The sequence below is a fragment of the Raphanus sativus genome, chromosome 9, assembly GCF_000801105.2.
Source record: "Raphanus sativus cultivar WK10039 chromosome 9, ASM80110v3, whole genome shotgun sequence".
Classification (NCBI taxonomy): Eukaryota; Viridiplantae; Streptophyta; class Magnoliopsida; order Brassicales; family Brassicaceae; genus Raphanus; species Raphanus sativus.
This window is the reverse complement of record NC_079519.1, coordinates 13,980,668-14,008,272: the sequence shown is the minus strand read 5'-3', so window position 1 is coordinate 14,008,272 and position 27,605 is coordinate 13,980,668. Positions and strand designations below refer to the sequence as shown.

General features: G+C 42.3%; 2 protein-coding genes and 1 long non-coding RNA gene across 16 annotated transcripts; 1 reads left to right on the top strand and 2 right to left on the bottom strand.

Moving 5' to 3' along the window:
* Nucleotides 1-11,053: 11,053 nt before the first annotated feature.
* LOC108835193 (uncharacterized) lies at nt 11,054-15,949 on the bottom strand. 14 transcript variants are annotated; one of them, XR_008938392.1, is made up of 12 exons: nt 15,657-15,949; nt 15,425-15,591; nt 14,902-15,071; nt 14,665-14,754; nt 14,526-14,542; nt 13,962-14,415; nt 13,687-13,870; nt 13,398-13,618; nt 13,262-13,328; nt 13,076-13,155; nt 12,653-12,702; nt 11,054-12,558 (listed from the first exon to the last, which is right to left on the bottom strand). It is a non-coding gene; the product is annotated as an uncharacterized LOC108835193 (long non-coding RNA). The 14 variants fall into 14 exon arrangements; XR_008938390.1 differs by having other exon boundaries at nt 13,076-13,147; XR_008938388.1 differs by having other exon boundaries at nt 13,076-13,328.
* A 2,173-nt stretch (nt 15,950-18,122) lies between these two features.
* Nucleotides 18,123-21,187, top strand: LOC108836891 (endoglucanase 25). The gene is made up of 5 exons (XM_018609986.2): nt 18,123-18,646; nt 18,730-19,040; nt 19,329-19,929; nt 20,029-20,201; nt 20,471-21,187. The coding sequence occupies exons 1-5, from the start codon at nt 18,274-18,276 to the stop codon at nt 20,876-20,878; spliced, it is 1,866 nt and encodes a 621-aa protein (XP_018465488.1). The 5' UTR covers nt 18,123-18,273; the 3' UTR covers nt 20,879-21,187.
* Nucleotides 21,188-22,057: 870 nt separating this feature from the next.
* LOC130500077 (zinc finger BED domain-containing protein RICESLEEPER 2-like) lies at nt 22,058-26,982 on the bottom strand. The gene is made up of 4 exons (XM_056994780.1): nt 26,621-26,982; nt 26,330-26,567; nt 22,307-24,485; nt 22,058-22,068 (listed from the first exon to the last, which is right to left on the bottom strand). Exons 1-4 carry the CDS (start codon nt 26,980-26,982, stop codon nt 22,058-22,060), a joined length of 2,790 nt encoding a protein of 929 aa, XP_056850760.1.
* Nucleotides 26,983-27,605: the final 623 nt, after the last annotated feature.

Here is a 27,605-nt window from a genome sequence, read left to right as displayed (position 1 = left end):
GATCCGATGCTCCTTGACTTCAACGTTGAGGGATGGGACAAGGAGTCGGCAGCGATATACAACAAGCTCCTCCTAGCAGAGATTCTGCCCACGCGTTGCGTGCACCAGCCAACACTAGGCGCTCTAGGCTTTGACACTGAGGTGTTCGACATGATGCAAGCTATGGGATTCATGCCTCTCTGCTACCAGGCCCAGGTTCTCTACCCAGACTTGGTCAGGCAAGTGCTCGCGACGTGCAGAATCACTTACCAGAACCCCAATGCGCCTACGTACGAGAACTGCTCCTTCTCCTTCATGGCTGATGGCAAGTTCTGCACCATCTCTCTCAACAATCTGAACGCGCTATTCGAGATTGCAGACACGCCAAAGGGGGTTTCAGTGGAAAAGAAGTTCAAGCCGGCAGACACCTTTTGGGATCTCATCGCAGCCGGCAAGTTCACCTCTCGCAAGGCCTATCAGTCGCAGATCCGGAACCCTGCTATTCGGATCATTGCCAAGATCGTGTCCAATGTCCTGTTCGCGAAGGAGTACACCTCCAAGATCACGAATGGAGAGCTCCAGGTTCTCTACACGGGACTTGAGGACGAGATGCGCAGAGAGAACATCACCCCGATCCAGGAAGTCAAGACCAACCCAGGGTTCCATCTCATCTCCATGTTCGCTGACCGCAGAGACACCCTGATTCGGACTGACGATAAGAAGGATCGATGCGGCAGTCTGCTCACACCATTGTTCCAGCGCTTCAACATCAACCTCGGATCCTACAAGGTTATCTCTGAGATGGAGTACATCGATACTCCTTACCTGATCGCATGCCACATCTTGCGCGACGAGACCACCTACAAATTCCAGGATAAAGAAGGGAACCCTCTGTACTGCAAGCTCCCTATGCTAGAGTTCACAGACTTCTTATCCCTGGAGAACATTGTGTTCTCACTCGATGAAGAGCATCTCTGCATTGATCCGAAGGCGCCGGTTCAGCACGATGATGAAGACATGGATGATGTGGAGCATGTGACTCCACCGGCTGATGGTGAGTATGACTTGGAGGACTTCACCGATGTGACTGATGATCACGCCTACAGACGCTGGATGGTTGATTCCCAGAAGAAGAACAACAGCCTCATGAAGAGGATACTCAAGGCGATCACAGGCGGCTGCATTGGAGCGCAGGAAGAGCGTACGCTGCAGAGAACAAGGCGCCCAGGAAAGGAACATGCGGGAACATCGACTGGAGCAGGGAGACTGCCGAGGAACATGAGTACAGCTGGTCACTCCGGTAGCGGCGATTCAGACTGAGTCCGAAAGGACTATTTCTATCCCTTGTCTTATCCATCTGAACTATTTATTTTTTATGTTATTTGCTTCTGTTTGGTGTGTTTCAGCTTCCTCTGATTTATTTTCACAACCAGGGATGGTGTGAACTAAGTCGGGGGGAGCGATTGTACTATATTCGCTTGTGTGCTTTTTAAGTCAGTCCTTGTGTCATTTTTATGTTTTTATCGAGTCAGTCTTTAGGATCGAGTCAATCAAAACTATTATGGGAATCAAGACCTTATTTTGTGAAGCTCTTTAACCACCTCGTGCTTTAACCTTCTTATTCAGTGACCTTAGCAGTGATGAAAGACCCACACATGGACCTGGAACACCCTGACTTATCTCATTTGACACTCAAGAAGTTCTATACCGATCAGGTTACACTGGGCACACTTAACTCCACATTATCTGAACCTAATCTGGACTTTAATTCTTCTTGTCATGGGCACTAGATCAGGGTAGAATGAGAACTACACTCAGGACTTCTTATCCGATTTTTATCCCTCTTGCTGTTCCTGAGTGGCTAGCTCATCTTTAGCTAGTTCCCACCTTGAACCCTGACCTTTTAGTCCACCCTCATGCATTTGCTTTTCTAGTACTTTATGTGCAGATATGTGCAAAAAGGTCGGAGAGGAAAGGATCAACGCAGTTCTTGCTCATCAATGCTCACACAGTGGAAGCAGGCAGAACAACCGGAGTGCTTGTTCCGGCACGAAAGAGAACAACTGAGGTGCCTGTTCCGATACAATAGAGAACAACGAAGAAGTAAGTGGCTAGAACAGACCAGAATGAATCACCAGTGGCATCATGTACATCACTTGTTACCTCCTTGCTCGTCACCCCAGCATTTTGTATTTCAGTATATATATAAAAAAATATATATATATATATATATATATATATATATATTCTGTTTTTGCTTTGATTTACTGGTGACGAGAAGGAGAAGAATATATAATGCATGCCACTGAGGAAGTTGAGAAGGTAATGGTGGTTTCAGTGAAGTGTTCTGAAGGGGAAGTTGAATCACGCAGAGCAGTCCTATGATCGATCTATCGGAGAGCAGTCCGATTAGCAGAGATGAGTAAGGACTGTGGACCTCAATGGAGCCGTCCTCTCATGACAATTTTGTGCGATATCCTGCACCCGCTCTTGGTAAACCCTAAACACTCTTGAACTCCACCATAAAAGTTAGCATGTTCTATACCTAGCCCGTTCTCTCTGAGTAGAGCCTGTGACAAGAAGCTCACGCTGATCTTAATTGAACATAGGGAGTTTTGTCTCGAATGTGTTGCCTTTTCAGGTTGAGATGTAGAAAGGAGCCGATCTTCGAACAGCGATCAAAGAACTATCACCCAAACCCTAACGTGAGGAACAATCCCCACCTGTTCAATGCCCCTAAACCAGACGATAAAGCTCAAGGAAATCAGGGCCAGAACAGTGGATACCAAAGGCCTTATGGCAATCAAGGGAGAACCTTTGTCCTCAACCAAGCTCAGAATGCCCAGTTCCATAGCCAGAAACAGCCGGTTAATCAGCAGGCTGCACAACCGGCTCAGACTGCTCCGCATGATGACATGAAAAGCCTCGCCAATATGATGAGTCAGCTGCTCCAAGGACAGCAGATCCAAGGGAAAGCACTGAACCAGGTCACAAACGACATCAACACCAGGATGAATCATATGTTCAATGACCTGAGTGTGAAGTATGACAATGTCTCAAGCCATATGAGACAGATGGATATTCAGATTGCTCAGACTGCTGAGAGTGTGAAGAGACAGCAAGGAACTCTCCCTGGAAAAACAGACAAGAACCCCAAGGAGTGCAATGCGGTAGGTCTAAGGAGTGGAAAGCAACTGCCTGATCTGGACCCCAGGAGATTCACATCGGCTGAGAAAGGGAAGCAGAAGGAATCGGATCAGCCACTTAAAGCTGTACCCACAGATGAGGAAGAGGCAGAACAACCTACTGAGAATGTTCCGACTGAAGCAGAGCGACCCGCTGGGGTTGTTCCACCGACTGCAGCACCTTCTCCTGCTCGTCAGTATGTACCGAAAGTACCTTACCCTGTTCCAGCTAAGGCTACACACAAGGATAAGGAAGAGATGAAGTGCAGGAAGATGCTGGAAGACCTAACTGTCAAGCTCCCTCTAATGAGCGCGATCCAGATGATACCCTCCATGCGTAGCTTCGTTAAGGGACTGATCTCTGGGAAGATATCTGATGACAGCGAGTTCATGATTGTCTCCAAGGAGTGCAGTGCGGTGCTCCAGAACAGAAGGATCAAGAAGTTGGGTGATCCGGGAAAGTTTGTCCTCTCAGTTCAGATTGGGAGAACAGTTTTCTCATGCTCACTGGTCGATCTAGGGTCAAGCATTAACCTCATGCCATATACAGTGGTTAAGCGCCTTGGATACACGGACTTCAAGCCTACCAGGATGTCCCTAGTGTTTGCTGATCGACCTCTGAAGTCTCCAGTTGGAATCCTCGAAGATCTTCAAGTTCTGGTTGGGAACACACTTGTTCCTGCCGATTTCGTTGTTCTGAAAGTCGAGGAAGATTCAAATGATCCCCTGATCCTAAGCAGACCATTCCTCTGCACTGTTGGAGCTATCATCGATGTCCGACGAGGGAAGATTGATCTCCATCTTGGAGATATTGTGATGAAGTTTGAGATGGAGCAGATACTCAAGAAGCCGATGCTGGATGGACAAACTTTCATTGTCCAAGAAGATGGTGATCCGCTAGAGCCGCATGAGGGAATGATCGAGGAGATTCTCACCGAGGATCCACTTGAACTCGCCTTAGTCAGAGCTGAAGCCGAGCAGAGCTTAGAGAGTGTTGATGCTGATGCCTATGCCAAATTCTTGGATTCAGCCAGGAAAATTGAGAGAATGGTGGCGAATCTAAGTCTGGGGGAGAACAGTGAGTCCCGCATATCGGCTGGAACAACTGCGCCTCAGAACCCGTCTGTTCCGGCAGCTCAGACTGATGACTCATGGAGCGAGCTGAAAGCTCCAAATGTAGAGCTCAAATCCCTTCCCAAGGGACTCAGGTATGCATTTCTTGGACCCAACTCCACATATCCTGTCATTGTGAATGCTGACCTGAACAATGCAGAGACTGCTTTGCTTTTGTGTGAGCTGAGAAAATATCGTAAGGCTTTGGGTTATTCTCTGGCTGACATACCTAGAATTTCACCTGATCTGTGCATGCATAGAATACACCTGGAAGATGAATCGATGACTTCTGTAGAACATCAGAGGAGGTTAAACCCAAATCTAAAATATGTTGTAAAGAAAGAGATAATGAAACTTCTAGAAGCAGGTGTGATTTATGCGATCTCTGATAGTAAGTGGGTTAGTCCTGTGCATGTAGTACCTAAGAAAGGTGGGATCACTGTGATAACCAATGAAAAGAATGGATTGATCCCTACTAGAACAGTTACTGGTCATCGCATGTGCATTGATTTTCGTATGTTGAATGCTGCGACTCGTAAGGATCACTTCCCACTCCCTTTTATTGATCAAATGCTTGAGAGATTGGCTAACCACCCTTACTATTGCTTTTTAGATGGTTATTCAGGTTTCTTTCAGATTCCCATCCACCCAGATGATCAGGAGAAGACGACGTTCACATACCCTTATGGAACATATGCATACAGGAGGATGCCATTCGGCTTGTGCAATGCTCCAGCGACCTTCCAAAGATGCATGATGTCAATTTTTACTGATCTGATCGAAGACATAATGGAGGTTTTCATGGATGATTTCAGCGTCTATGGAAGCTCCTTTCATGTCTGTTTGTCAAACTTGTGCAGGGTGCTGAAGCGATGCGAGGAGAAGCATCTGGTGCTGAACTGGGAGAAATGCCACTTCATGGTCAGAGATGGGATTGTTCTGGGACACAAGATATCAGAGAAAGGCATTGAGGTGGACAAGGCAAAGATCGAGGTCATGATAAGTCTGCAACCACCAACTTCAGTGAAGGGAATCAGGAGTTTCTTAGGACACGCTGGTTTCTATAGGAGGTTCATCCAAGACTTCTCTAAGATCGCGAGACCACTCACTTGGTTGCTCTGCAAGGAAGTTCAGTTTGCTTTTGACAGTGACTGCCTAGCCGCATTTCACACGATCAAGGGAGCTCTAGTCAGTGCACCAGTTGTCTAACCTCTAGACTGGGATCTTCCTTTTGAGATCATGACAGATGCAAGTGATTTTGCAGTGGGAGCAGTCCTTGGACAGCATAAAGACAAGAAGCTTCACGTGATCTACTATGCAAGCAGAACCTTAGATGAAGCTCAGTGCCGATACGCAACCACAGAGAAAGAGCTCCTTGCCATCGTGTTCGCTTTTGAGAAGTTCAGATCCTATCTGGTTGGATCAAAGGTGATTGTGCACACAGACCACGCGGCTCTCAAGTACCTACTCACGAAGAAGGATGCTAAACCGCGGCTCTTAAGATGGATTCTCTTACTCCAAGAGTTTGATCTGGAGATAAGAGACAAGAAGGGGGTTGATAATGGAGTAGCAGATCATCTCTCCAGGATGAAAGTGTCAGATTAGATAGTTCTTGATGAGGAACAACCGATGGAATACGTCAATGCGATTGGTCTGCGCAACATGGAGCAGTCGTCACCTGTCATCAAGGACTGTTCCCGCGTAGAAGGAGCATTCGTTGCAGTGATCCAGAAGGAGTACCCGAACCTTCCATGGTTTGCTGAGATTGCCAACTTCTTGGCAGCTGAGAAAGAGCCTTGAAGGTTCACTGGGAATGAGAAGAGGAAATTTCTAAGGGAGGCAAGGCACTATTTCTGGGATGAGCCGTATCTCTATCGACAAGGCAGGGATGGGATCTTCAGGAGATGCGTTCCAGAGGCTGATATTCCAGGGATCCTTCACCACTGCCACGGTTCCTCTTATGCTGGTCACTTTGCCACCTTCAAGACAGTTTCCAAAATCCTCCAAGCCGGTTTCTGGTGGCCCACTATGTTCAGAGATGCTCACGCTTTCATATCTCGATGCAATTCATGCCAAAGGATGGGGAGTATAAGCAAGAGAAACGAGATGCCTCAGAACTATATCTTGGAAGTTGAAGTGTTCGATTGCTGGGGGATCGATTTCATGGGACCCTTCCCAGTCTCTCACAAGAACGAGTACATCCTAGTTGCTGTGGACTATGTCTCCAAGTGGGTAGAAGTGATTGCTAGTCCAACCAATGATGCGCGAGTTGTAACCAAGATGTTCACCTCCATCATCTTTCCAAGATTTGGAGTGCCTAGAGTGGTTATAAGCGATGGTGGAACTCACTTGATCAACAAGTTGTTCCAAGGATTGCTGAGCAAGAATGGTGTCAAACAAAAGGTTGCAACCGCCTATCATCCCCAAACAAGTGGTCAAGTGGAAGTTTCCAACAGAGAGATCAAGAACATCCTGCAGAAGACTGTCAATAGCACCCACAAGGACTGGTCCCTTAAGCTTGACGATGCTCTCTGGGCGTACAGAACAGCCTACAAGACCCCTTTAGGGACCACTCCCTATCATCTGGTCTATGGCAAGGCGTGCCACCTACCTGTTGAGCTAGAGTACAAGGCGGCTTGGGCTGTCAAACTACTCAACTTCGACATCAAACCCGCCAAGGAGAGGCGAACCATTCAGATCCACGAGTTGGAGGAGATCAGGCATCTGGCCTATGAGAGCTCTAAGATCTACAAGGAAAAGACCAAGGCGTTCCATGATAAACGGATCATCAGCAGAACCTTTGCTCCGAACGATCAGGTCTTACTCTTCAGTTCACGGGTTAAGCTGTTCCCTGGAAAGCTTAAGTCCAGGTGGTCTGGACCTTTCACCATTAAGGAGGTTCGCCCTTATGGAGCTGTTGTGTTGCTGGACACAAGAGGTGGAGAATTTGTTGTCAATGGTCAGCGTCTAAAGCCATATCTTGCTGACACAACAATCGCTGAAGGTGTAGAGATACCCTTAAGCGATCCCCCTCAAGCCTAATCGGCTCACTGAAGTCAAGCTAGTGACAGAAAACAAGCGCTTGGTGGGAGGCAACCCACTGGTGAGTGTAAATATTGTTTTATATTTATTTTTATCTTTCTAGGAACTAACTTGCAGGTTGAAAAATCAAGAAAATTCGAGATCACTCCAGGAGAGCACTCCAGCGGTTGTTCCGCCGATTGTTCCCAGGTAAGTGCTCGAACAAAAAAAATATTAAAAAAAACAAATAAAAAGGAAGGGGAAGCGGTTTTGATTGGCTTTTTAAAGCCCAAACATTCCACTCCCCACTATCTCTCTCTCTCTCTTGCCGCAAATCAACCCACCCCTCTCAAGAACCCTAAATCGCAAACTCTTCCCTTTTTTTATTCTATCTTCACGATTTTTGGTTCTCACCTCTTGGGTTCTCTAGAGATTGGTTTGTTTTGCAGGAATCACCTCTCCAATCAAGGTAATCGGACAAGAACTCTCCCTCTTTGCGCATGCAAATCGCGATTTGGGAGTGATTTCTTGGATCCTCTTTTTCCTTTATGCTTTGCGATTTCATCCTAGATTGTAGCTCTTGATAGTATCCTTGCTACTAGGATTGAATTCATGATTGATTTTGAATGGAAGAGGAACCGATTGTTGCTTGTGATTCTTGGTCTTTGCGATTTGCCCTGCTGAGATTGAGGCTTGTGTAGGTTGTCTAGTAATCGATGGACTTGAGTAGAACACGAAGATTGGATTGTTCCATCGTTTCTAGAACAACCAACGAACTGTGCTGATATTGAAATATTGTTTTCGTCTTGCAGATGCCTCCAAAGATGCGGAACGCAAGAGCCACCAAGAGCACAACTTCTCCAGCCAAGAGTGCTCCACCTGGTTACCCATGGCCGAACAAGAAAGAGGGCGAGCCGATCGACCTCAATGATCCGATGCTCCTTGACTTCAACGTTGAGGGATGGGATAAGGAGTCAGCAGCGATATACAACTGGCTCCTCCTAGCAGAGATCTTGCCCACGCGATTCGTGCACCAGCCAACACTAGGCAATCTAGGTCTTGACACTGAGGTGTTCGACACGATGCAAGCTATGGGATTCATGCCTCTCTGTTATCAGGCCCAGGTTCTCTACCCCGACTTGGTCAGGCAAGTGCTCGCGACGTGCAAGATCACTTACCAGAACCCCAATGCGCCTACATACGAGAACTGCTCATTCTCCTTCATGGCTGATGGCAAGTTCTGCACCATCTCTCTCAACGATCTGAACAGCTACTCGAGGTTGCAGACACGCCAAAGGGAGTTTCAGTAGAAAAGAAGTTCAAGCCGGCAGACACCTTTTGGGATCTTATCGCAGCCGGCAAGTTCACCTCTCGCAAAGCCTACCAGTCACAGATCCGGAACCCTGCTATCCGGATCATCGCCAAGATTGTGTCCAACGTCCTGTTCGCGAAGGAGTACACCTCCAAGATCATGAATGGAGAGCTCCAGGTTCTCTACACAAGACTTGAGGACGAGACTTGAGGAAGAGAGAACATCACCCCGATCCAGGAGGTCAAGACCAACCCGGGGTTTCATCTCATCTCCATGTTCGCTGACCGCAGAGACACACTGATTCAGACTGATGATAAGAAGGATCGTTGCGGCAGTCTGCTCACACCCTTGTTCCAGCGCTTCAACATCAACCTCAGCTCTTACACGGTCGTCTCTGAGATGGAGTACATCGATACTCCTTACCTGATCGCATGCCACATCCTGCGCGACGAGACCACCTACAAGTTCCAGGATAAAGAAGGGAACCCTCTGTACTGCAAGCTCCCTATGCCTGGGTTCACAGACTTCTTATCACTGGAGAACATTGTGTTCTCACTCGATGAAGAGCACCTCTGCGATGATCCGAAGGCGTAGGTTCATCACGATGATGAAGACATGGATGATGTGGAGCATGTGACTCCACCGGCTGATGGTGAGTATGACTTGGAGGACTTCACCGATGTGACTGATGATCATGCCTACAGACGCTGGATGGTTGAGTCCCAGAAGAAGAACAACAACCTCATGAAGAGGATACTCAGGGCAATCACAGGCGGCTGCATTGGAGCCCAGGAGGAGCGTACGCCACAGAGAACAAGGCGCCCAGGCAAGGAACATGCAGGAACATCAACTGGAGCAGAGAGACTGCCGAGGAACAGAAGGACAGCTGGTCACTCCGGTAGCGGCGATTCAGACTGAGTCCGAAAGGACTATTTCTATCCCTTGTCTTATCCATCTGAACTATTTATTTTTCATGTTATTTGTTTCTGTTTGGTGTGTTTCAACTTCCTCTGATTTATTTTCACAACCAGGGATGGTGTGAACTAAATCTGGGGGAGCGATTGTACTATATTCGCTTGTGTGCTTTTTGAGTCAGTCCTTGTGTCATTTTTATGTTTTTATTGAGTCAGTCTTTAGGATCGAGTCAGTCAAAACTATTGTGGGAATCAGGACCTTATTTTGTGATGCTCTTTAAACACCTCGTGCTTTAACCTTCTTATTCAGTGACCTTAGCAGTGATGAAAGACCCACACATGGACCTGGAACACCCTGATTTATCTCATTTGACACTTCAGAAGTTCTATACCGATCAGGTTACACTGGGCAGACTTAACTCCACTTTATCTAAACCTAATCTGGACTTTAATTCTTCTTGTCATGGGCACTAGATCAGGGTAGAATGAGAACTACACTCAGGACTTCTTATCCGATTTTTATTCCTCTTGCTGTTCCTGAGTGGCTAGCTCATCTTTAGCTAGTTCCCACCTTGAACCCTGACCTTTTATTCCACCCTCATGCATTTGCTTTTCTAGTACTTTATATGCAGATATGTGCAAAAAGGTCGGAGAGGAAAGGATCGACGGAGTTCTTACTCATCAATGCTCACACAGTGGAAGCAGGCAGAACAACCAGAGTGCTTGTTCCGGTACGAAAGAGAACAACCGAGGTGCCTGTTCTGATACCATAGAGAACAACGAAGAAGTAAGTGGCTAGAACAGACCAGAATGAATCACCAGTGGCATCATGTACATCACTTGTTACCTCCTTGCTCGTCACCCCAGCATTTTGTATTTCAGTATATATATAAAAAAATAATAATAAAAAAAAAAAAAGTTGTTTGTTTTTGCTTTGATTTACTGGTGACGAGAAGGGCAAGAATCTATGATGCATGCCACTGGGAAAGTTGAGAAAGTAATGGTGGTTTCAGTGAAGTGTTCTGAAGGGGAAGTTGAATCACGTAGAGCAGTCCTATGATCGATCTATCGGAGAGCAGTCCGATTAGCAGAGATGAGTAAGGACTGTGGACCTCAATGGAGCCGTCCTCTCACGACCATTTTGTGCGATATCCTGCACCCGCTCTTGGTAAACCCTAAACACTCTTGAACTCCACCATAAAAGTTAGCATGTTCTATACCTAGCCCGTTCTCTCTGAGTAGAGTCTGTGACAAGAAGCTCACGCTGATCTTAATTGAACATAGGGGGTTTTGTCTCGAAAGTGTTGCCTTTTCAGGTTGAAATGTAGAGTAAGGAGCCGAACTTCGAACAGCGATCAGGGGGTTCTCAGTAAGTGTGTGTGGTCCTAATCTACAGCTTGTATGGTTCAGAGATTTGTGGTAAGAGTATGGTTGCTGAGAATAAGCGAGTTCCCACGCTTTCAAACCTTTCTCTCTGTTCTTGGTACTTGTCTTGTTCGAGGACAAACAAGGATCTAAGTCTGGGGGAATTGATATATGGTGTTTTTCACATCATTGTATATATGTTTTCATTTGTTTCAAGTCACTAATTTGTGTCAGTCTAGTCCTTTTTGACCTTTTACATGTCTGGAGTTAGTAGAAGAAAGAAGAGAAGGTGTCTGATGAAAAGAAGTCCTTTTGGAGCATTCCTGCGGAGAACACTCAAGAGAACAGTCCCAAGACTGTTCTCTCTCAAGCGGAACAAGCAGACGGAGTGATCCGGAGATTATTCCAGACGAATATGAAAACTCCTATTTCGGGAATTAAAGCCCTGTTGCCCTAATCTCCTTTCTTCTGATTGGCGCCTCCATATAAAAATGCCATCTATCTTTTTACTATTTTCTTACGCTAGTTTTTACAAGAGAACACTGAGTATTTGCGATCTGCAACTTGTAAGGGAGAAGAAATCCATCCTCTCATAGAGAAGATCATCTGAACCCTATTGTTTCATACTCTGTTCTTATGCAATTTTATTCAGGATTTATGTCTTTGTCTATTTGCATCATGATCGAGTAGTAACCTTGCTCGCCTAGGGTTTTTAGGGTGTTGAGACATGAGCTAAACATAGATAAGCGATCCATAACTGTTCTTCATTCATACTTTTCTTACTGCTTTCATTAACCTGATCACTTGATGTTAGATCACTAGTTCATCACTTAGTTAACCGCTTAGGATGATAACTTGACATGTATTGAATGAGCTTAGTATCCCTAATCAGCGAAAGTAGATATTAGGGTGGCAAGTGAACTGATCGGGCCTGTTCTCTAAAGCTTGCTATTTCATCCCAACGACAGTTAGGTGGTGAGATCGATCTGCAAAGCGATCACTGCCACGATAGTGGAGTGTTCCAGCTGAGTGATCCGAGTTCTAGAAAGCACTTCATCGCGCTTGAATAATTTTTTGGCTCCAATTCAACACCCAATGAAATACCCTAGGCTAGCTCTTGTTTAATTGAATCAATCTCGTGTTTATTTTGCTTGTTAACTATCGCCTCTTTCAACCAAAATCATATCTTCATCTTAGCTTGATTTCGGAACTTATAGAACTAGAGTGTAGACTGGTCCTCTGGATTTGAATCTTAAGTACTACAATTGCAACTGTTAACTTGGCAGTAGCAAGGATTCATTTTTAGTGTATCAGTAATGTTAAAATGTAGACAGTTAGTAAATTGGAAGGATAGTAAACTCGTGAGATGTAACTGTTTTGTGAGTATTGCCGCTTCTTCTGGCTGTTTAGACGGCAGCAAGGAATCACCTCAGCTGTTTGTAGTAAAAGCAGTTTCTGCAGAAGGCGGAAACCCTAAGAAAGGAACGATTTGAAGAGTTCTCTTGCACAATTTTTATATACATCTTAAACGGAGTAAGATGCATTGAAGAGCAGGTAACGAGATTCATCAAATGAATTTCAAAGCTCAAAATTGGAGATGATAAGTTGATAATCACTTGAATACTTTTTTTAATGGTGTCTGCTGCAGCGTGGTGTCTGCTGCAGCGTTCTGCAGAAGTGGGAACCATATCTAAGATCAGAAACAATCCGCCATAAGGTAAAAAAGAATAGAAAAAGCTAAAACGTGGTCCAAGCTCACTTACATGTAACTTGGGACGAAGAGGTTAAAGGGTTCTTGTTGGCATCGCAACACCTGATGTTTTCATTTGCAGTTTAAATTGTAGTTAGTCGTTCATCAAAATTTGAGGTCTTTCTTGTTTCGTGTCTTAAGTGTTTTAAAGTTAAACTCAAGAGGAGTGACAGTGGTCAGTGGCTTATTCTTTGTGAGAAAGATTCTTGGTCTGATAAAGTTATACGACAGAGAATTAAAAAGTTAAGAAACAACCCATTTTGGTCTCATATAATAACAATGATGCATAGAATTACAAAAACGAATTGAAAAACTTAGTTATAACATAGAAAACTATATCGTAGTGCTAGAAAGAATCAATGTCTCAGATTACTTCCTATAACATATATATGATGCAAACAAAAAGAGTTTTTAAATGTTGTCACCAAAACGTTACCTTTAAAATATTGGCTTGGAATGCTTGCATCTTTAAATCCTCAAAGTCAATCCACTTCCCGTTGATCACTATCTGGTTTGCTTATTGTTATCATAACACCATGAGAATGGAAACATTATTGAGAGCTTATATTTGATCAGGTGAATGAAAACAACATTATTGGATTAAAGTTTTAACATTCGTTACCTTTCAAAAGAGAGGCAAATAGAATACACTCATAACCAGCTGAGTCAAAGTATACTCACTCATAATCCTGAAATAAAACAATACACCTCAGAAACACAAAAAACAAACTTTTTAGACGTACATAAAATGAACCTACGTGGAAATGAGAGGTGGTTTCTTTGACATGAGCCCCCTGTCCTTGTTCTTTATGGCAGCTAATTATACGATACAATTTCAAGAAGAGTTAGATGACTCAGTGTCTGAAAATTTTGTTTGAGAGTTACATGACTCAGCAGTTAGAAATCTCCTGCTGTGATGATGGCATTAACTTCTCAGCCTCATTAGCTCTTTCAAATGCCTTTTCGTCACCTGACATGCCTGAAAGATTATAAAGGATATCAATTTAGGACTGTCATGATAACGCCCTACCAATATTTAGAATTAACTCATCGCTGTTCTTGGTTGCATCCTTCTCAGCTGCAGTCCTTGCAGAACCTACTTCGGCATCAAAAAATACCTGAGAGAGTTTCCAATCCAAAGCCAACGAAGCTTCGACTATGTCATCACCGTTCATCCCTCCTCTCTCACTATCTGTCACTCCTAGACAATCCCTTGCCTACCAGATACAATCTAAAACGATTTGACTGAGCAATATTTAACATGAGCAATCAGAAAACTAAAACTTTTCAAGAAATAGATTGAATATCATGAGGTTTTTTACCTTTGCGTCGGGGATGAGCATGTCTAAACCCATAATCTCAATGCCTCGCTTCAAGTACCTCGCTTCCCAAAACCTAAGTAGTTGGACCACCACCGTGGTGGTTCAATGACCAGCCCTCAAGTCGGCGAAGAAGAGAGCAGAGTTAGTCATTCTTAGCTCTGAAAGTATAGAAATCTATATGATCAAGAGAAATGATTAATATGAGTTTCGCTGGAATGAGATAACCTATTTATATTGGATGATTCACACAATATCAATAATGGGGATGCATTAAATGACAGATCGTGTGAAGAGTGGGAAATGTTGATGAGGGCCTTAAAGACGATGATTGGATGAATCTGGTTCTCGTAACGTTTCCAGAATATTTACCGGTGAATTGGAAATCAATCGAACAACACCATCCTGGATCCATCTCATGTGTGAACTGTTCTGGAGGACCTTTCTTCAGTTCAACCTGATAAATCATTTGTACCATAATAGAGATAATCAGTAATGAAGATAAACACAGTCAAGCTTGTTTGTTTATCAAGCTTGCAGTAGTAAAAAAGAAGACTTCTTTTCAACCTCTTCATTTGGCATATCTGCAATAAGAAGTCCAGCGTCACCGTAAAGCAGCTTAAAAACATTCCAAAACATATGAAAAATACATCAGACAACAGTTTAGACCAAGTATAATACAACTTTAAGAAACATAGTACACAACCTTGAGGTTCTAAAGATGGCATGATGGATTTCACCAGAAGCAGGACGACCAAGAGCAACCTGCATCGCTTTGTTTGAGCCGGGGAAGAACCTGGACCAATAAGAATCAAACTACAAATCAAAGACTTAATGTACATAAGCCATGTTCTTCTAAAAGAACAGAGCTATATACTAATCTCAATTACATTCAAGCAACACCCATTTATTCAAGTTAAAAAACAACAACAAAGAAACCGACCTTCCATTTTGTATATACTGTTGTCTGAACTCCTTGAATTTGATATTTCTCATGTTTTCAAAAGAGAAAGCATAATCAGAATTATATTTCTTGACAACCTCTCTGTTTCAATTAACAATAGTCTTCTTGTGCTCCCTCCCTTCCTTTCTTCTTTGTCTTCGACAAAGTAACTGCAATAACAACAAAGAATAACAATACCTTTAGGAACCATTCCATCAATTGATTCGACAATATAAGCAAAGGTTTAGGCTTTATTGAAAAGGGTTCTTTTCTCATAAACCCTAAACCATTGACGGCGTCTAAATAAGAAAAGATAGTTTCTGAGCTCAGTAATGAAGTGCTATAATTTTAACATATCCATAGAAGATAGAAGAAAGAAAGAGTTCAGACATGGTCTGTCTAGGCATGTATTCTAGGTTTTAAAGAGATGAAATGAAAAGTGGAAGAAACAAAGGAGTACTTTTATATGAATTGTAAAGTATACACTCTACATGAAATTGGAAGTGATCATGTGTTTGCTTACCGGAATTAACTTTCCATCGACGAGAAGCATACCAACACCCATAAATTCACCGGATTTCTTCACATTCCAAGATTCTCAGAATCTGAAGAGACACACTTCAATGGTGGATCTACAACGGACGGCTTACAAATCGGTGAGTAACAGGGAGGAGGTTGCCACAAAAGTTGCTGAAAATGTATGAAAGAGTATGACTGAAGGAATGAAATAATGATTTTGTGGCTAAGAAACTTACATAATTATAGTGGAGGATTCAAGCGAAGGATTCATTGAACGATATATCGTGTGAGTAGTGGGAAATTGTTGTTAATGTGATAGTCAATGAAGATGCATGAATCCAACTGACTTCCATAACGGTTCCGAAATTCAATCAAGAGTGGAAGAAGTGGAATCGATCAGCCGAATACAACACCTTCCAACTGACCTTGATTAGGATTCAGTGTGGCCGGTGTAGTGAATCTTTATTGGCCGTAAGTCTGAATTGGAGTGGTTAAAACACGGCAACGCTATAATTTGTTCGTCGATAGAACTTTTTGGAGTAGAAGTACTTTACATACTAAGCCCAAATCCAATTATGTTAAGCCCAAAAATACTGATCTTCTTTTTTTTTTTTGTAACACCAAAAATACTGATCTTATAAACGTATTAACAATTATAGAAAAGTCCATCAGTAATCGTGATTAAGCAAGGATTGACCATTTTGTTTGACACGTGTTGATTTCAGGTTTTAGTATTTAGTGACGTAGATCCCTCAAGGAGTGAGGGAATTCTATTTTATATAGATAGATAGATTAATGAACCTAAGAGCAGCATTATGGGTTAAATCTGTGACAGTTTCTAAAAAAAAAAATATTATAATTATTGTAGCTTTTTATAACATGTTCAGACTTTTTTTGTTAAAAAATTCAGACATTTTTTAAAGTGACAGATGTTCTTTTTTTTTGTCAACAAGGGACAGATGTTCTATAATGTTTGCAATCGGTTCTAAAAAACTTGAAGTCCAGGGCTTCTGCAGATTCTTTCTCTTAATTTTGTTAATTTTCTTTTATTTAAATTGGTTGGAACCCTTGCTAGAATCAAACGTTGGAGCTGCTCTAAATAAAATATAAATAATAGAAAAAAACCTCTCTCTAGAATTTTCTCTATTTCTCTTTAGTCTTCCCGACGTGGTCCACTGCTTCCGGCTGGCGGGTTCGGCTCTCCTAGCCACCGCCGGTCCGGCATCAACCTTCTTTTTCTTTTTTCTTTGCTTTGTCTCGGTGGTCGTCTCGGTGGAGTTGTATTCGCACCGATTCGTTTTTTGGTTCCGGCTATTCATCGGCCTTTGCGGTGGTGGTCCGACAATAGTTCTCCGGGGCCGTGCCGTCTCTTCACGGATGGTGGTCGCCGGCTTCGTTTCTCGTAGATTTGTTTCGAGCTGTGGGCAAGGGTGTTCCTTGCGGTGGTTGCGAGGCCGAATTCGGATGAGATTTCGGTGGGACCGATGGATGCTCTACGACGTTCGGGCCTCTCTGTGTTAGACTCCGATTCCTATATCTTCAATATTTGTCGTTGGAGGTGGAACTTGGTGGTCATGGGTGTTTCTCCCGGTGTATCCGGTGGGTGTGAATCGTCTAATTTCAGCGTCGAACTCTATGGAGGAAGAAGTGGGCGTCTCATGATTCCGGTGAGGTCGCGGTCTTCGATCTTGGCGGCGACCGAAAGCTCTTCGAGATGACGAAGCTTCATGTGCTGACACGCGTCTCCGAGGGCTGCAGTTTCGTCCACGTGGGAGATGTGGTGGGTGTAATGGGCTTTGGCCTCTATTTTCTTTGGGCTTGTCGGTTTCAACTGCTTTGTTTTTTTGTTGTATGGGCCGGTTTGGACCATCCTTGTACTTTGTTTTCTTCTATAAAATATCAGATGGCAAAAAAAAAAACGTTGGAGCTGCTCTAACGGGCACCAAAATGATAAAATGCTATAAAATATGCTTTAAAATATGCTTTTTCATCCCACCGACAGTATACGTTGAGTTAGGGGACGTGTCTTTGTCGTTCACCAAACATCAGCCAATTGCTTTACTAGTAAACAAAGTATATTAAATTAGCCAATTGCTTTACTAGTAAACAAAGTATATTAAATTTAAATATTTTACTTAAAACGGTGAATAGAATATGTATATTCATTTTTGTTCAATAGTGGAACAAATAATTATCTACATAATTTCTGCCAAATGTGATCACTGCATTCGGTGGCTAATTAAAAGAGGGAATGATAAAAGAACAAAAAACATATTGTGTTAGTCAAAAAAAAACAAAAAACATATTGTGGAGTTGCACAAAAGAAAAACTTTGAAGTTTGGATTATTTCACCATATCGCTTAACTGTTACAAGATGAATATTTAACTTGCATATGTATATGTAATTTGATTAAATGGAGATTAGTCTTTGTAAGGTTATATCTGATAAACTACACTCAAATTACCTTTCACTTTTGCTTTTTCGTCATCGATTTTTTCTTTCACAAATTTCATTGTTTTTTTTTGAAACACACACATTTATTTATCAAAATATACCAGTTGGCAAGAAAGACAAATCATGGTTTGGTGCAGTTTAGCTGTAACGTAACATGATGAAGAAGTAAACCGACACCCAAAATAAGAAAATAATAATAATAATGGAAGTGAGAAAAAGAATCGAAACCACAAAGCACATTGGTCCATTATTATTGACTAGCTTAGCTCACATTTCCTCCTCCTTTCTCTCTCACACTACAAACAAACAAACAAACAAACAAACAAACAAACTAACAAGTCTCTCATTACACACTCTCAGATCAGATCTGATCTGATCTTGGCTTCTCTTCTTTCACCATGTACGGCAGAGATCCATGGGGAGGTCCACTGGAGATCAACGCCACGGATTCCGCCACCGACGACGACCGTAGCCGGAACCTGAACGATGTGGACCGTGCGGCACTTTCTCGGCCACTGGACGAAACGCAGCAGAGCTGGCTCCTTGGTCCGACAGAGCAGAAGAAGAAGAAGTACGTCGATCTCGGCTGTATAATCGTGAGCCGCAAGATCTTCGTCTGGACTGTCGGTACCATCGTCGCCGCCGCTTTACTCGCGGGATTCATCACCTTGATCGTCAAAACTGTGCCACGTCACCACCACAAGAATCCACCCCCGGATAATTACACAATCGCCCTTCACAAAGCCCTCAAGTTTTTCAATGCTCAGAAATGTTAGTCCCCTGGTTAGTTAGCATCAGATTATTATTACTATATTATTATTGTTATTTATTTATTTATTTTTTTCGATCTGCAGCTGGAAAATTACCGAGGCATAATAATGTATCGTGGAGAGGTAACTCTGGACTTCAGGATGGGAAAGGTGAAACTGGAAGCTTCTATAAAGATCTGGTCGGTGGCTATTACGATGCTGGAGATACTATCAAGTTCAATTTCCCCATGGCTTATGCTATGACCATGCTGAGCTGGAGTGTCATTGAGTACAGTGCTAAATACGAAGCTGCTGGAGAGCTTGCGCATGTTCGGGAGCTCATTAAATGGGGAACTGATTACTTTCTCAAGACCTTTAACAGTACTGCTGATTCCATCGATGATTTGGTTTCACAGGTAACAAAAAAAAATTATTACTCCCTCTGTTTTTTTAAGATGTATGTTTTAGAGTTTTCACACATATTAAGAAAACACATTAATCATGCATTGTTTTTAGAAATTATCAAATTTCAATGCATTTAACCAATAATCTTTCAATAAATTCAATTAATTTTATTGAAATTTGCAATTTTTATATAGAAAACATAAAAAATACATCTTTTTGAAACAAATATTTTTTCTAGAACATGCATCTTTATTATCTTTTTTTTTTTACTTTGTTTTTTTTTGTTTCCTCTCATTTAGGTTGGAGCTGGAAACACTGACGACGGAAGCACGGATCCTAATGACCATTACTGCTGGATGCGACCTGAAGACATGGACTACAAAAGGCCTGTGACTACTTGTAACGGCGGATGTTCGGATCTCGCTGCAGAGATGGCGGCTGCTCTGGCTTCAGCATCCATTGTGTTCAAAGACAACAGAGAGTATTCTAAGAAGCTTGTGCATGGTGCTAAGACGGTGTATCAGTTCGGAAGGACTCGGAGAGGGAGATACAGCGCAGGCACTGCGGAATCAGCCAAGTTTTACAATTCAAGCATGTATTGGGATGAATTTATTTGGGGTGGTGCTTGGTTATACTATGCCACGGGGAACGTAACTTATCTCGATCTCATCACAAAGCCAACTATGGCTAAGCATGCTGGTGCCTTCTGGGGTGGGCCTTACTATGGTGTATTTAGCTGGGACAACAAGCTTGCTGGTGCTCAGTTGCTGCTGAGCCGGTTGAGGTTGTTTTTGAGTCCTGGATATCCTTATGAAGAAATTCTAAGGACATTCCACAATCAGACCAGCATAGTCATGTGCTCCTACTTGCCGTATTTCAACAAATTTAACAGAACCAGGGGTGAGTTAAATATGCTAGTGTCTGGCTTTAAGGCAGCTTTGACTGTTGGGCCAGTTCTTGATTTGGGAATTAATAAATTTTCTGGTTATATATGTGCAGGAGGTTTGATAGAGTTAAATCATGGAGATCCACAGCCCCTCCAGTATGCTGCAAATGCAGCTTTCTTAGCTACGTTGTACAGTGATTATCTGGATGCTGCTGATACTCCTGGATGGTACTGTGGACCTAATTTCTATTCAACCAATGTCCTACGTGAGTTTGCCAGAACTCAGGTACTGCTTCTCTCTCTCTCTCTTTATACAAATGTAATGCTCTGACCACACTCAGGTAGTGCTATTTTTCGGGTTGTTGACCCATTGGTTCGTTTATATAATTACTTTCGACTACTAGAATTTTAGATTTGATCTTAAAGGAAATCATATACGCATAAGTCATAACTGATGTGGTCATAAACACAGATCTTAGATCTTAGATTTGATTATTTATTTTTCTTGGTAAAAATCAGATTTGAGCTTAACTCAGCCTACCTGTGTTACTGCAGATTGATTACATACTCGGTAAAAACCCTAGGAAAATGAGTTATCTCGTGGGTTTTGGCTCAAAATACCCGAAACACGTGCATCACAGAGGAGCTTCGATTCCCAAGAACAAAGTCAAATACAACTGCAAAGGAGGATGGAAATGGAGAGACAGCAAGAAACCGAATCCGAACACGGTTGAAGGAGCCATGGTTGCTGGTCCTGACAAGCGCGATGGGTTCCGCGATGTACGGACCAACTACAACTACACCGAACCGACTCTTGCAGGGAATGCTGGTCTGGTCGCAGCTCTCGTGGCATTGTCGGGTGAAGAGGAGGCATCTGGTACTATAGACAAAAACACTATATTCTCAGCGGTTCCTCCATTGTTCCCTACTCCCCCGCCTCCACCAGCACCATGGAAACCCTGAGAAACCTGAAACCTGTGTGATTATGCCTGTTACCAGAAAATAAATGAGGTAAGGATTTGGTTATTAGAGCTGAAGAATCAAGGTGGTGCCCGCTAACACACACACAAGTCAACCATAATCAACTACTAAGGATTTCATTTGCGTTTTGCTGGATATAAACCGTCTTTCTGTGGTTAGCTTACCAAGAGTTTTTCTTTTTGTATTGCGCTTTTGTTCTTGTGAGATATGACATATATCTACGTTTTACTCTGTATATGTATGATACCAACTTGTATTAAAACAATCGAACGAACGTCTTAAACAGTGTTATTAGTGGGAGTGTGCTTTCTGCTTGTAATTTCGAGGGTTGGTATGCCTGAACTTTGAGACGAGAAATATAGGGGATAAACGACCAAAGTAAGATGAGAAGAGAAAAGAACAAATTGTCCCTCAAAACAAAGAGAAAAAGAAAGCAAAAACGTTGTGAATGAAGAAAATCAAGTTAGTTCGGTGTTATGAAATTTCAAGTTAGTTCGGTGTTATGAAATTAGGCCGAGGAACTCCAAAGAAGGGACGATATGACCGAATTAGATATAAAGCTCTTTTACTTCGGGTTTGATTGGTTTTTGGTGCAGCATTGATACTGATACATATAATCAACAGTGAGAAATGAGAATGGATATTAGCAGTGAAGGAAAGACACGTGTAAGAGATGGGTTAAAACGGGAAGAAAAGTTTGTTGCATCTTCCACTAAAGCTACACTTTTATCTAGCCCTGGGCATTCGGATCCTCGGTTCGGGTCGGGTCGGGTTATTCGGATTTCGGGTTATTCGGGTTAGATCAAATGAAACCCGAATAGGAACCGGTTGATTTTCGGATCGGGTCGGTTCGGGTAATTTCGGATCCGGTTCGGTTTTCTAATTTTTTAAAGAAACCGAAATAGAACCGAATTAACACCGGTTCGGATTTTAACCCGAAAAACCGGGTCCGGTTCGGATTTTAACCCGAACAAACCGAAACTATAACAAGAAATAAGATTCAAAAGTGCTTAAAACAAACCGAAACATCCTTAAGAAAACTGAAACAACATCCTTAAAACAGAAACAACATCCTGAAATCATGTTTGAAACAGAAACAAATCCTCAAAACAGAAACAAAATAAGATAACATGTTCTTCTTTCCAATTCCAAGCATCGAAGTCAAAGATAAACTGCAAAAGAAAGCAAAGGATTAAGACTTGAACTCGTCAAGAGGCAATGCAAACATGATTTGAATAGCAAGTTAGCATGTACCTTGTTTAGAACACGATTTGCATGAAACATTCTCAGCATAAACTCTCAGGTTTGGAAGTGCAGTTGAGGCTCGAACTCTAGACAAAATGAAAAAAAAAATATTAAAAGCTGAACTTGGAGTGCTCAAAAATGAAACAGAGAAGATTAAGAACATACCTTTTTGAAGTTCATCTTGTAGTTCAATTTCAGAAATCACTTGCTGATTGGACACCACACTTTTTTCATTGATATGAATCTCACACTTAAGCCATTGTTCTGTGCACATGAGGACCTCAAGCGTGTAGTGGGTCAAGCAACTTCTGGATGGTTCAAGGATTCGATTACTAGTGCTAAAGGCAGACTCTGATGCAACAGAAGAGACTTGCATAGCTAGAACATCTTTAGCTATAGCAGCTAAGATCGGGTACTTTGAACTGTTGATCCTCCACCAACCTAAAACATCAAACGGAATTCCTAGAGGATTGGGTTTAGGATTTTCTACTTTCTCCTTCAAGTATAGCTCCAACTCAGTGCTTGCATCCTCAAAACCCAACTCGTTCACCATTTCCTTGTATAAGGAATCCATTCTTTCATACCCATACGCATCCTCATCAGAAGAATCCATCGCAACCCCATCTTGTGACTCTTGAGCACTCTGACTTTGAGACTGAGACGATGAACCAAATGTTGCAGCAGTATTTGATGCTCCAGAGGTGTTGTACTCATCAAAAAGCCTTTCCATAACATCATTGACTGAGTCGTTGAGCACCTTACCCTGTGGACTATCTTTCCCATAAAGTTTTTCAAAACAAAGACCAGCAAATTTCATCTTGTTCCTCGGATCAAGGACACTTGCAACAATCAACAGCCTATTAATATCTTTTAGACCATTCCAATACTTACTAAACTTTGCTCTCATAACCAAAGCCTTTTCCCTAAGCTTCTCATCCGTACTATTACTCAGTGTAATCAGATTCCTTTCTATAGTGACGATCTCATTGTAGCACTTGTAGGAGCTAGGCGAGTTAGAAGCAGAGACAACTAAAGTGGAGTTATAGAATATTACCAGGAACTTGACCAAACTCTCCACTTTATCCCAGTCCTCTGAAGTTGGTGGTCCAACCCTCTTCTTGCCCTCCACAGTCTCTTGAAAGTGATCATTGTAAAGCTTGTCCTCAACTGCCATTCTATCAAACGCCACCCTAAACTTCATAGCTCTTGTCAACATCAAGTATGTTGAATTCCATCGTGTCTTGCAGTCCAACGATAAGCTACCTCTTGTCATCTTTGCTGACTCAACCTTCTGATCAAATGAATCGACTCTCTTGGTAGAAGCTCTGATATACTGTATAGCGTTCCTAATTGCAGACACACTCGCATCCACCTCGTGCAAACCATCTCGCACAACCAAGTTGATGATGTGAGCACAACAGCGAAGATGCAGAAACTGACCTCCCAATACCAAGGACTGAGGTCCTAAAGCGTTGAACGCATCCGTAAACAGCTTCAGAGCATTAGTGTTCGCAGTGGCATTGTCAACTGTTATTGTAAACACCTTCGTTATTCCCCATTCAGCCATTACCTCCAGCAAGACAGAGCATATTGTCGTCCCCTTATGATCCACTACATGCTTGAACCCAATGATGAATTTCCTCAGTTTCCATCTGGCATCGATGAAGTGTGCTGTGACGACCATGTAGCTAGATGATGTGCTCGGTGCAACCCAAATGTCTGTAGTTAAAGAAACCCTCTGCTTGTTGCCACTGATCAGCTGCATCAAATCTGATTTCTTCCTTGCATACAACTCTACGATGTCCCTAGTTGCTGTTCTGCGTGAGTGTGGCTTAGGTAGATTAACCTTGTTGCAGAAGTGCCTCCATCCCAAGCTATCAACAAAGGAGAGTGGCAACTCGGCTATGACAAGCATCTCATTAGTAGCTTCCCTTACAACGTCATTAGAAACCCTAGACAGCTTCAACTGAACACCATCTTCATCACCACTCTCGACATTCAAAGTATGCTGAGTCTGAGACTGACTTTGCTTCCATGACTGATATTCCTTGCAGATACCATTATGCTTCTTCAGACAGGAAGTGCCATTGACCGTTCCACAACACATAACTCGACCGCAGTAGTTACAGCTGCATTTGTTCCTGTTCTCCTTCAGTCTTGTGTAGTGCTGCCAATATTCTGACCTTGTACTTGTATTCTTCTTCTTCTTAACATGTGGAGCTGACTTCTTCTTCCGTTTGTTGCCACTTGCAGGAGCAGGACTAGTTGTCCCAATCTCATCTTCGTTTCCCTGAGGTTCATCATCATCTCTGGTATCTTCATGTTGAGGTGACGAAGAATCCATCTGCGAAAAAAATACCCAAAGATTAATATAAACAGAAACATAATCACGATAAAAACTTCTCAACGCTTTCATTTTCATTACAGAACACGATCTCAAATTCTCAATTCTCAAGTCTCAACACATAACAGAACACAATCTCAATTCTCAAGTTCTCAAGTTATTTAATCTATTATAGAACCCAATCGAAAGTCTGAAATCTCAAGAATCAAACATCACAATCTCAAATCTTAAGACTCTTTAACACAAACAAATTAAAAATGTAACATACCTTCGATTGATTCCTTGAAGAAGCTGAGAGAGGATATGTCTGAGTTGGGGAGAGAGATGAACAAGAGGAACCTCGATTAAATAGTGAATGAGAAGGGAAGGGACAACGGTCGGACAGCATCTTTAAAGGATTCAAGTAGCATGCGAAATCGCAATCGGTGCGTAGGAGCCAGGAGGATTGATAGGGTTTCGGCTTTCGATTGTTCGAGAAGGAGAAAATGTGAGTTCCAAGAGAGAAGAAACATGCGCACACTTAATACTAGTTAATACGACATTAACATCATAACATGGGTAATGAAGGTTTGTTATGATATTCGGTTTTTCGGGTAAACCGAATGGTTCCGGGTTTTAACCCGATCCGAACCGTAACCCGAATCACAAAATATTGAAAACCGATCGGGTAATAAGACAAAACCGAAACCGTACATTATCGGGTTTTTCGGGTCGGGTCGGGTCGGGTTTTTCGGATCCGGTTTATATGCCCAGGGCTACTTTTATCCATTAAGTTTGAATGAATTCGTTATTTGTTTCGATTTAATTTGAAAAATCGGATATCCATAAATATTGAAAAAACAAATACTAAAGATCCATTCAATCTATACTATTAAAACATAATCTCTCATAAAAATATATCCTTATTTTTTACATTTTATAATGGCATGCCCATTACCTTTTATTGATTAAAAAAAAAATTCGACCACAATATACGCACCAAATCAGAATCAAATATTTTTATGAACAATCACATTACATGACCATTTAAATCCGAATCTAACTAAACTGCAGTGTATTTAAAAATAAAATAAAATCGGTCATAGTCGAGTTCTGATTGGACTAAGATTAGCAGTGGGTTTTGATTTTTAATTCTCCGGCAAAGAGTATGATCGAAGGAGGCGATGAAGTCGAGGAAGGTCTAGACTAGAGTTTTAGGGATTGAGATTTTTCATGATCTATTATTGTTGGTCGCTGGGTACTATGGCAAGTCAAGGTGTTGAATTGAGTTTCAGAAGCCCTGTGTATTCTACAATTCCAGTGATGCCGACAATAAGTTTCATAGAAGTGTGTTCAACTTTATTCTAACTTAATAATATGTACAAAACTTAAGCTATGTACCTGAATCTTATTATATTTAATATAATGATGAGATAGTGTGAAGGTATGTGAAAGATAGATCCAAACTAAGAACTAACCGATAGTTCTAAGAATGGTGAAACTAATCTAGAAGGAGATTACTAGAGAAAAAGAATCACCTCGAAGGTATTAGATCTTTGATGAGATAGATCATAGAGTTTTAGAGGTTTGGAGATAAAATATTTCTGATTGATTTTCATCTACAAAATGCAGGGAGTACATATAGCTAAAAGACAAGGATTTCTCAACGGTCTAAACAAGTGACTCGTTAGTGACTAGAAAGCAAAAGCATAAAGTAGAAAGTGAGATAAGCATAATGAAAGGATATTCTTCAGTGATAAGGTTGTCATGGATGACTCATCCTATGACAATACTCCCTCCAGAGCAACCTTGTCCTCAAGGGTTGAACAAAGGAAACTTGGCTGCAAAGTCATGGTAGAACTCACAAGTAGCAGTTGCAGGTGTTTCTCCCTTCCATTGAACCAGAACTTTTGTAGCAGCAGCATTGTGATATTTGACTGCTTTGTTTCCAAAATTGCCTCAAGTTCTTTGGATAGCCAGAGATCAATCCAGTACTGAGGGATGTCGGGAGCTGAATCAGGTGGGTTGGGGAAAAGCTTGAGCTGGCTTACATGAAAAGTATCATGGATAGCAGCTTCGTGGGTAGGGACAGCTTGTAAGCAACTTTGCCAATGCAATCAACAACACGAAAGGGGCAATAAAAGCGGGGTGATAACTTGTGAGGCATCTTTCGTTTTCTGAGAGTGTGTTGGCGGTATGGCTGGAGCTTCAAGTAAACAAAGTCTCCAATCTTGAACTCGCGTTGCGAACGATGAGCATCGGCGTATTGTTTCATTCTGTTCTGAGCTATGAGCAGATGAAACTTTAGCATATTGATGACTTCTTCACGTTTTTGCAGGCTGAAATCCACAATAGGTGTTGAACTCTCACCTGGAAGATAAGGAAGGTGTAGTGGAGGTGGCTGTCCATAAATTATCTCATAGGGTGTTGAGCGTATAACGGAGTGGAAGGTTGTGTTGTACCACCATTCAGCAAGACCTAACCACTGGCTCCACGATGTTGGGGTTTCTGCAGCCATAGCAAGTTGGTTTCCAGAGTTTTGTTGGTTATCTCAGTTGGCCCATCTGTTTGAGGGTGATAGGCAGTTGATGCTTAAGGGTGACGCCATGAACCTTGAAGATTTTCTTCCAGACTTCACTGAGGAAAGTTGGATCTATGTTGCTGACCACATCTTTTGGCATGCCATGCCATGGAGCTTGAAGATGTTATCTAGAAAAGCTTAAGCCACAATGAGAGCGGTGTAGGGGTGAGATAAGGCGATGAATTGAGTTTTTTGCTCAGACGATCGATAACCACCAAGATGCAGATTTTCTCATGGGATTGAGGAAGGCCTTCAATGAAATCAAGGCTGATAGATTTCCATATACCGTCGGGGATAGGAAAGGGTTGGAGGAGGCCAGGTTTAGTAGCCAGATCATACTTGTTCTGCTGACAAGTGGAGCAGTTGTGTATGTAGTTATGAACCTCCATGTTCATTTTTGGCCAGTAAAACAGAGATTTTATGCAATACAAGGTAGAATATCTGCCAGAGTGGCCTCCAATAGTAGAATCATGAAGCCATTTGAGTATATGTAGCTTGCTTCTTTGTCATTACTGACCGCCAGCTTTCCTTTGCGACGCAGCTCCTCATTGATAAACGTA

Coding starts and splice junctions, on each gene's coding strand:
- LOC108836891 (XM_018609986.2), top strand. CDS start 18,274: ATGTACGGCAGAGATCCATGGGGAGGTCCACTGGAGATCAACGCCACG. Junction 19,041..19,328: donor TCGATGATTTGGTTTCACAG/GTAACAAAAAAA, acceptor CCTCTCATTTAG/GTTGGAGCTGGAAACACTGA. Junction 19,930..20,028: donor CAAATTTAACAGAACCAGGG/GTGAGTTAAATA, acceptor ATATATGTGCAG/GAGGTTTGATAGAGTTAAAT.
- LOC130500077 (XM_056994780.1), bottom strand. CDS start 26,982: ATGGCTGCAGAAACCCCAACATCGTGGAGCCAGTGGTTAGGTCTTGCT. Junction 26,568..26,620: donor AAACGAAAGATGCCTCACAA/GTTATCACCCCG, acceptor GCATTGGCAAAG/TTGCTTACAAGCTGTCCCTA. Junction 24,486..26,329: donor AACACCTGCAACTGCTACTT/GTGAGTTCTACC, acceptor TTTTTTTCGCAG/ATGGATTCTTCGTCACCTCA.